This window comes from Podarcis erhardii, assembly GCF_964252035.2.
Source record: "Podarcis erhardii genome assembly, chromosome: 2".
NCBI classification, from domain to species: Eukaryota; Metazoa; Chordata; class Lepidosauria; order Squamata; family Lacertidae; genus Podarcis; species Podarcis erhardii.
The window spans coordinates 108,061,407-108,071,420 of NC_138498.1; the positions used below are offsets into that span (position 1 = coordinate 108,061,407).

Sequence of the window (10,014 nt, forward strand, 5' to 3'; positions counted from 1 at the left end):
ACAGCTGGAGGGCCAAGTTTGGCCATCACGGATATCGAGGGTCTGAGATGGTTGATATTAGAGGAGACACTATTTCAGGTCCTCTTCTTTGGTGATCACTTGTAGCTGAGTAAGATTGTCTTCCATGAACACGGTGTTGACAGTGAGTCCATAAAGTGACTCTGGTGGCGAATTCTGGATCCACACATCCTACACAGGACTTGGGATTCCGGGCGGGAGTTGAGCACGGTGTGGGTTTGCCAAACGTGCCTTCTTTTTAACACATTTCTCCCTTTCATCCTGAGTTCGAGCGTACTATTTCAAGTACTTGAGTCCAAAACCCTTCAGAGTTTTCTCCACTAGTGCTAGCACCTTGAATTGTGCCTCATAGCTCACTGACCCCATAATATTGATGGATTCCCTCCCTCCCAGGCTGTAGGTCGTATTTCGTTGGTCCCAGCAAATCCCTCCAGGCTCTGAGAGGGCATAACCATCCCATATCTGTTCAGCGTGACCCTGCTGCATGCCTTTTGTTTGACCTCTGCGTCTTTCCCATCAATGGAGAAGACTACATTGGAGGGCATCTCCGATGAGAGGAGGTTAAGGGGTGATAAGATAGCCATGTTCAAATATATAAAAGGATGTCACATAGAGGAGGGAGAAAGGTTGTTTTCTGCTGCTCCAGAGAAGCGGACACGGAACAATGGATCCAAACTACAAGAAAGAAGATTCCACCTAAACAGGAAGAACTTCCTGACAGTAAGAGCTGTTCGACAGTGGAATTTGCTGCCAAGGAGTGTGGTGGAGTCTCCTTCTTTGGAGGTCTTTAAGCAGAGGCTTGACAACCATATGTCAGGAGTGTTCTGATGGTGTTTCCTGCTTGGCAGGGGGTTGGACTCGATGGCCCTTGTGGTCTCTTCCAACTCTATGATTCTATGATCTCAGTGGTATAGGCGGTGCTAATTTTCCTAGGGAAATTTCTGCAGGTGGTCTTGATGCTTCTGGCCTGGCCATAAATCCATGCAAACCTCCATAGAGGAGGGCTCAACCAGGCTAGATGCTCTTTGCCCTTCATCCTACTGTATCTGTACTTGTTATGATGGGTATGCTGTATCTCGGAAAAACAGGACATAACGGCAACCCTACCAGCATAGGTGTAGCCTGTGGCGTAGCTACCTGCTCTGGCACCCAGTGTGGCAATCCGCCCACAGGGGCAGGGCGATCTGCCACGGCAAGTCACCCACAGTGTCTGCCTGGCAGACGCAAGCCCCACGCTGCCGTCCCAGGAGAGACACATGGCTCGGACACACTTCAGGCCAGGCCCCACAGTAAGTGCCGCCCCCCGCAGTGTGCCATTTTGTCACCCCCCCCTCAGGGATGACACCCGGGGCGGACCCCCCCTTCCTATGCCTCTCGGCGTAACCAGGATTTTTGTTAGGGGGCAGGCTTTTTGGGGGCGGGGCGGAGAGCAGAACCTCAAAATTTGTATTGATTTTGGTTGATTGGCTACGCCCATGCCTAACAAGAGCAGCACCCACAAGCTAGCGGGAAGCGCAAGTTCCAGGCTCAGGGAGAGGGAGGGGCAGGACTGGATTCGAGGGGGAGGAGCAGCACCGTTGGCGGAGCACGAGAATGGCACGAATTGGGGGACGCTGAGCAGGTTCCTCCATTTCCCCCCCCCCCCCCGGTCAGTGCATCTCTGCGCTGTGTGGGCCAAAAGAACAGACACGTTGTAACACCCAGGAGACTATAGGGGGAGGACTGCAGGGGGTTAGACTAGATGACTCGGGGGTCCCTTCCAATCTATCACCCTTCGATTCTGATCTTTATTATTCCAAGGGGGAGGCAGTCAGTTTCTTTCTAGATGAAGTCCATCAAGAATAGTACAGTGGTACCTCGGGTTACATACGCTTCAGGTTACAGACTCCGCTAAGCCAGAAATAGTACCTCGGGTTAAGAACTGTGCTTCAGGATGAGAACAGGAATTGTGCTGCGGCGGCAGCAGGAGGCCCCGTTAGCTAAAGTGGTGCTTCAGGTTAAGAACAGTTTCAGGTTAAGAACGGACCTCCAGAACGAATTAAGTACTTAACCTGAGGTACCACTGTACTCTTCTCCCACCCCCACCCCATAACATTAAACCTCAAGATAACATTCATTAATTTGTGGCCTCATTATTTGCCTCCTTTTTTTCTGTTCTTCCTTGCTCTCCCAGTACTGGGTAAAATTTGTGCGTGACTGATTTGCATGCTGTGTTTTCAGTTGGGTGAGCAGAGGCAGGAGTGCTCTCATATGTGCTGTTCTTGCTAAAAACGCACAGTCCAAATTGAGCCAGAGATGGCTGCAGTGGGTGGATGAGCTTATATTTACAGCAATGCAAGTCCCCTTTGCCCTTCCAGCTGCCTTTAAGAGGGGATTCGATTCTATTGATGCCACCCTATTTCGCTTTAGCTCAGCATTTTAAGAAAAGCCTCCAGCAGAGGTGAAGGGGAAAACTTTAGGAATCTGGTTATTCCAAATTCTTCTACTTTTTGTTTTTACTGCCCCCCCCCACCAGCAACTTGCTGCTTCAAAGGCTGCAAAGTTTCTCAGCTATGTTTTTTTTGTGATCTGTCTTTTGTTTTGTAAAGTACTGTTTTGTTTTCCAGAATATGGTTGTATTCTCAGGCGCAAGCGTTTGAAAGCAGGGATTTCAAAACATTTATGTTTTCGGTTCTGATACCAACATTTACTACTATAAATTAGTAGAAATTTAGAAAACATCTGAAGGGAAGTTCAGGGAAGTTTTTAATGTGTGACATTTTGATGTATTTTTAATCTTTGTTGGAAGCCGCCCAGAGTGGCTGGGGAAACCCAGTCAGATGGGCGGGGTACAAATAAATTATTATTATTATTATTATTATAATTATAATTATTATTATTATTATTATTATTATTATTATTATTATTATTACTACTACTACTATTACTATTATTATTATTATTGAACAATAAAGATTTTTTTAAAAAAATGTTTTGTCAAAAGTGAGAAAGGACAAAGGGACAGGATATCCTCCGTTTCTCCAGCATGGTGAGTAGTGAATTGGGAGTAGTGAATTGGGAGACTGTGAACGTATGTCACGGAAAGAGAATTTTCTGTCATTTTCTTCGAAGGCCAGACTCTCATGAGATTCTGGGCTGAGTGACAGCTCCTGCTTTTTCCTCCAGCCAGGTGCCCGTACCCTCCAACATTTCTCCATGAAAATAGGGACGTCCTACCATGCCTCCTACATTTCTCCGATGAAGATGGGGACGCCCAGAGGAAAAGTGGGACGTTCCAGAATCAAATCAGAAAGCAGGATGCCTTCTGTAAATCCGGGACTGTCCCTGGAAAACAGGGACACTTGGAGTGTCTGCAAAACGTTTCCCTTGAGCATGCCAAGAGCGCCATTCCCGCCCCCGCATGCCTTAGGCGCCCTCTCTTCTGGGATTAGCAAAGCCCGAGCTCCAGGTCTCTAATTTTAGAAATTAAACCCGGAACGGGCGGAGTGGAGGTGGTGGAGGAAGCGGAGGCGGTGGCGGCGGCCCGACGGGGACGCACAGACGGGCGGAGGTGGCTGCTTGCTCTGCGGCCGCCAGAGGGCTCTTGCGGCGGCTGCTCGGCTCTCCTCGTCGGCCCAGGCCTGGGTTGCGCTTCCTAGGTCAGGGTCTGCAGCTGCTTCCTCCATTGCGAGCCCGGAGAAGTCGGTGCGCCTTTTGGAGAGGGAAGGCGCCGTTTGCGCACGCCGCGCTCCGGAGAAGCCACCCGGGGACCCCCAGAGCCGCGCCTGGTGGGCGCTGGGGGGTGACCCCTACCCGTGCGGTGGAGGCAAGCCGGGGAGCCTCCCTCCGAGGGGGCTCCCGCGCGTGTGACCCCCGAAGGCGACGCGGTTTGTTGCTGCCACTCCGGACCCCCTTTGACTTGGGCACCCAAGGAGGGAGAATCGCCCACTGGCAGGTTAGCGGCCACGGCAGTGGGTGAGCGGGTGGGTTAAAAAGGGGTGTCAGCGGGTGGGGGGGGGGAGAAGGAAGGGGGACAAACGCCGGAGTCGATGCAGCGAGGGGGGCGGCTAGCTTGGAAAGTGGAGTCCACTCCGAAGTCAAGTCTCCATCCGAGGGCCTCGCGCCCAGGTAACGCTTGCCTTCAACATCGCAGTGCGATTTTGTGCACGCCGTCTGTTAAAAAGAAGAGACTCGACGGCCAGATCAGCGTGCTGGAGCGCGATTCTGTCTGCTTGTCTGCACAGGCTTGGCAAATGTGGCGCAGATAAGCCTAGTTGGCCCCTTGGGACACATGCTGTCGAGATGGTTTCATAGAATTGTGGAGTTGGAAGGGACCCCGACGGTCATTTAATGCAACCCCTTGCCATCCAGGAAACTCGGCTAAAGCATCCACTACAGACGGCTATCTAACCTCTGCTTAAAATCCTCCAAGGAAGGAGAGGGAGGGAGACTGCTTCACTGTCGCGTCAGAAAGTTATTTCTGATGTTTAGTCGGGATCCTAGTACTTGAAGAAACAACTCTCCCTATACCAGCCTGCCTCTTCACGCCCTCTTCAGGGGTGGTCTTCTAGTCGCATTATGGGAGGAGATGCCTCAGGTGGTCTTCCCTGGAGGAGTGCCCCCCTCCATTTATTGAAGGCCTGCCCCTCTCAGGTATGTTTGGGCTGACTTTGCATTTTGGTCCCGTCTGAAAACATTCCCACTTCACCCATGTTCAGTAAGGAAGCTTACTGAAACAATAAGCTGAATTGTTAAGTTGTGATGCTGCCTGCAGGTTTCTTTCAAGGTGGTTTTGGCATCGTGAGTGGCGCGTTTGTGTCAGTTCTGATATTTCCGCCTGCTCTCATTGTTTCGTGAATTGTATTGTTTGGTGGTTTTCTACGCAACTCACCCGCTGGGATTGTTACTGGATGAAAGGAAGGATAGAAAAATTGGTAAATGGATCTGGAGCCGTGTTCAGGCATTATACTCACGGGTAGGTACAGAATAACCCCCTTGCCGTGGACGCTGTTCACATCAAGGAGTCCCACCTTCTGGTATTTGAAGTATGCAAACATCTGCATGTGCCAAAGCCCTACAGATGTTGCGCTTTGTGCATGGATGCTGGGGAGAGAGGGGTTAATCAGCATGCATGGTGTCAGAACTATGGCTACTCAGGGTACCTAACTCCTGCACCTTGCTTGTGTTGTTGACTTATTTGTGAGCATAACTCCTGGAATAGGACTAGGGAGTAGTAGTTATTCTGGCTTAGTTAACCTGGAATAGAAAAGTGTCGTGCATCTGGCTTCATATGAGAGAACTCGTGTAGGCATTTCATGCTGCAAGTCTGAGTATGTTTAGTTTTATTATTGGAGCATTTATTTTTCCGCCGCTTGAATGTAATAAAACTTCAACATGGTTTGCAGAAAGAACAAAACCATAAAATTGCCAGTACGAAACAGTTAGAAACAAACTATTTAAAACATTAAAAATATAATTGAAATTAACAATAAGCTAAAAACATGTGTCTTTTACTTGGAAATGAAGCTGCGTATATACACACACACACACACACGCATGCTACCTGTAAGGAATATTCTTTCCCTCAGTGAATTCTGGGTGTGGTAGTTTACCCCTCGCAGAGTTACAATGCTCAGTGACCCTTAACAAACTACAGTGCCCAGAATTCATTGGCAGGGGAAATGTCATTTGTAATTTAAAGCTATAGTGTGTACGCAACCATACTTGGTCCTCAGTGTTACAGATGCATCACAGTGTGGGGAATGTGTCCTTGGGGTGCTATGGACTCTGTGATCATCATCGGAAGACCTTCTTTATGTGCCTCCTCCACATGAGGTCTGGATGGTGGCAACACACAAGCCTTTTTTGTAGCGACTTTCTGTTTGTGCAATGCTCTCCCCGGGAAGGTTCGGCTGGTGCCTTCATTACAGATATTTAGAAACCTGGCAGAATCATTCCTCTTCAACCAGGCCTTTGGCTGATTCATATTCTACAGCCTTTTAAATGTGTTTTTTAAAAATGAATGAATGATGTAATTTTTTTTACTGTTTTGTTTTTATTTTATGCTTTTACCCTGTATTTTTATCTTGTGAACTATCCTGAGATCTTTCAAGCGAAGGGCAGTATATAAATTTAATTGTTATAATTTATTTATACCCCGCCCATCTGGCAGAGTTTCCCCAGCCACTCTGGGCAGCTTCCAATTGAGTGTTAAAAACAATACAGCATTAAATATTAAAAACTTCTCTAAACAGAGCTGCCTTTAGATGTCTTTTAAAGATAAGATAGCTGCTTATTTCCTTCACATCTGAAGGAAGGGTGTTCCACAGGGTGGGCACCACTACCGAGAAGGCCCTCTGCCTGATTCCCTGTAACCTCACTTCTCGCAGGGAGGGAACTGCCAGAAGGCCCTCAGCGCTGGATCTCAGTGTCCGGGCTGAACGATGGGGGTGGAGACGCTCCTTCAGGTATACAGGGCCGAGGCCTGATTTGACTCTTCCTGCATTGCAAAGGCGTGGGATCACATCTCGGTGGAGCAGCTCCCATACTGATCTGGGCATGAGTAGAGAAGGTCTCCAAATCTGTTTCAATATGCATAACCTGAGCATTCAACGTAAGTGACTCTGACTGATCTTTTATTATGATGCTTCTGCAGGTATAGGGAGCCACACAGTGGAGGATACAGTGCCATGGAAGGTGGTTTGCAAAGCCCGTTCCTCTGAAAGGCCCGCAAGATGCTGACCCCCAATCCTGAGTGCAGCCAGCCCCGCGAGAGCAACAGCAAGACTAGAGGAGGGGAAGAGGCGATGCCTCGCGTCTGGCCCGCCGCGAAAACCGTCCAAGGCATCCGCAAACGCAAGGACTTTGTGGTGTGCCAGCAGGGCGCTCCGGCGGAGGAGAAGCCCAACATCTGCATCGAGTGCGGCAAGACCTTCAGCCAGAACTCGAGCCTGGTCAACCACCGGCGCACGCACTCCGACGAGAAGCCGTACAAATGCCCCGACTGCGGGAAAAGCTTCGGGGTGAGCTCCAGCCTCAACCGGCACCAGCGGATCCACACGGGCGAGAAGCCCTACAAGTGCGGCGAGTGCGGCAAGCAGTTCAACGACAAGTCCAACCTGACACAGCACCAGCGCATCCACACGGGCGAGAAGCCCTACAAATGCATCGACTGCGGCAAGAGCTTCAGCCGCAGCTCCCACAAGAAGCACCACCTGCGCCACCCTCCGGGGAAGAAGCTGGGCAAGGGGGGCGCTGCCGCCCAGGCGGATGGGGCTTGCGCGGCCAGCGCCAAGCCCAAGCCCAGGAGGAAGGTGGAGGTGCTGAACACCTGCACCGAGTGCTGGCAGAGCTTCAGCCAGAACGCCGACCTCATCAAGCACATGCGCATCCACACCGGCGAGAAGCCCTACCAGTGCAGCGTTTGCGAGAAGAGCTTCAGCGTCAGCTCCAACCTCTTCCGGCACCAGCGGATCCACACTGGCGAGAAGCCCTACGTGTGCTCCAGCTGCGGGAAGAGGTTCACCGACAAGTCGACCTTGGTCCAGCACCAGAGGATCCACACTGGGGAGAAACCGTACGCTTGCCGGTTTTGCGGCAAGAGCTTCAGCCACAGCTCTCACCACAAGAGACACGAGAAGATCCACAAGGCGGACTACCCCATACTGGCCTACTCGGCCCCGCTGAGCTAGCAGGTTGCCAGAGGGCAGAGCTTTCCAAACCGCACGTTAAGTGTGTCGGCCGCGGTGCGCAGGCGTGTCGCCGCGAGCGCTCCTCCCGGGGATGGAAATCAGCTCCGTTTAACTTCTGGTTTGCTAGTGGAACTGAATTGCTGTGTTGCGAAATGACGCCTGTGTGGAAAGCGTGTCACTGACGTGGAAAGTTTGGAAAGCTCTGTCGTAGCGGGGGGAAAGGAGGTTCTCTGCTGGGGAGTTTTTTTTAGAAGCACACAAGCCCCTTTGGAAGCTAGCGGGTGAAAAAGCCTGGTGGGGTGGGAACGGGACGGAAGGGGAGGGGAGCCCGCTGGACATCTCACCAACTGACAGCTTACCAGCACATCAGCTGGTGATTTTTGGATCAATTCCGCTTCTTGAGATCTAGATACAGTGGTACCTCGGGTTACATCCGCTTCAGGTTACAGACACTTCCGGTTACAGACTCCGCTAACCCAGAAATAGTACCTCGGGTTAAGAACTTTGCTTCAGGATGAGAACAGAAATTGTGCTCCGGCAGCAGGAGGCCCCATTAGCTAAAGTGGTTCTTCAGGTTAAGAACAGTTTCAGGTTAAGAACGGACCTCCAGAACAAATTAAGTTCTTAACCCGAGGTACCAGTGTACGTCTAGCCTTCCATCCCAAAGGGGACATTTATGGGCTAAATGGCAAAAGTGTATGGCAATTATTTTTCTCGATGGCTCTGCTCCAGACTGCAGGTGTGAGTGGGGTTGCATATTTTAAAGACCTCCCCATTGATCAAACGCCTTGCTCATTTTTTATTATTAAAAAAAGCACATTAGGAACACAAGGTGAGGTTGCTGGATCAGGCCAATGGCCCATCTAGTTCAGCGTCCTGTTCTCACTGTGGTCCGCCAGATGCCTGTGAGCAAACAGGACTTGAGATTAACAGCCACTCTCCAAACCTGGGTTCCCCAGCAGTTATTATTCAGAGGCACAATGCCCCTCTGAGAGTGGAGGTGGAGCCTGGGCATTTTGGCTAGTAGCCAAAGAGTATCAGCGACAACCTTTTCCTCTGGTGTGCTCGTTTTTCTGCAAACGGAAGGGTTTCAGAGGAATGCGGGAGGATATGCAAAGATGTGACAAACCCCCACCACCTGCAGTCTGAAGTGGTCCAGTCTTTTTGGAGTGAGTTTGCCAGACATAGATCAACTCTTGGTCTCAGCGCAGAGTCTCCCGACGTTTTCCTCCAGAACCGGTTCTGGCGGTGAAACAGCCTCACTTAAAAAACAGAGCTCTTACAGTGAGCATCTCCTGAAGCCTTTGCTGCTTTTGGCTAAGCTCAAAAGCTCCCTGCTCTGTACATTAAAAAGAACAGCTCTTCTTAGAGTGACACAGAGACTGTGATTCTGCTTTTCAGACTTTGAAATGGCTGCACCCGTTTTTTCTTGCCACTTTGTGTAGTTTTCAAAGTACGGAGGGGGGCCCTTTGATCCCACCAGTCCAAGACTTGCACACCTGATGAGGAGGACAGAAACCGTACTCTGAAAAGCTTCCCTGAAAAGGCAAGGTTTTGATCTACCTGTTCTTTGGAGAATATCATTAGTTATATCAGGACATTGTGTGCTCTGCATTACCTTTCTGTAAGTCCTATTTTATAAATGTTTGTCATTCAAAGGCTATCAGGTGTGTTGAAGCTGACCCTTTTGGTCTCCACAGAATAGAGCGCTACAGTGTACGGGTTAGTAGTATCTTGTCTCCTGGTTCCCATTAGTGTCCTTTCCACAAATATGCACCATACCTCAGTTATTTCGCCACCCCCTTTCTTCAAAAGCGTAGTTGGACAGTTTTTCCAGCTCCAGTGAACATGCCAGCAGGGTATAATAGGGCTGGAGGAACTTTGTCTCTCTGCGTATTTAATTTGCATGCAATTAACACAATGTGCATAAAAACAACAAGCAGAGGATGCTCGTTAATAGGTTTAGCTGGATGTTGCACTTCTTTCCTTGTGCTGCCGATTACGTTTCTGGCGTTGGGCCTCCGAGATTCTTTGCAGACAATCAGTAGTTAGCGGTGGTCTCAGTTTTTACATTGCCACTTGGTTTAGCGTTAGGTTTATTAAATTTTACGTATTGTGGCCCTCTTACAAAAAGTCCCAAAGTGATTTACAACCGAGTAAAAAGTCTGGAGCAGAGCCATCGAGAAAACATCACACGATAAATGTAATTAGAAGGAGATTTAACAATAGAGCATCATGATATCATCAGCTTGGCCCAAACGTCTGGGAAAACAAAAATGCTCTTACCTGCTGCTGAAACGATGGCAAGGTTGGTACCGAGAGGGCC

General features: G+C 49.8%; 1 protein-coding gene across 2 annotated transcripts; it reads left to right on the top strand.

The window, feature by feature from the left end:
• Positions 1–3,311: 3,311 nt before the first annotated feature.
• On the top strand, positions 3,312–9,349 carry LOC309337122 (uncharacterized protein). Of its 2 annotated transcripts, none has more exons than XM_081853828.1 (2): positions 3,312–3,785; positions 6,653–9,349. In XM_081853828.1, the coding sequence occupies exon 2, from the start codon at positions 6,732–6,734 to the stop codon at positions 7,686–7,688; it is 957 nt and encodes a 318-aa protein (XP_081709954.1). In that variant the 5' UTR covers positions 3,312–3,785; positions 6,653–6,731; the 3' UTR covers positions 7,689–9,349. The 2 variants fall into 2 exon arrangements, with proteins under 2 accessions (XP_081709954.1, XP_081709953.1); XM_081853827.1 differs by having other exon boundaries at positions 3,313–3,952.
• The last annotated feature ends 665 nt before the right edge of the window (positions 9,350–10,014 follow it).

Bases quoted from the DNA above. Each gene is read 5' to 3' on its own strand.
- LOC309337122 (XM_081853828.1), top strand. From the start codon at position 6,732: ATGCTGACCCCCAATCCTGAGTGCAGCCAGCCCCGCGAGAGCAACAGC.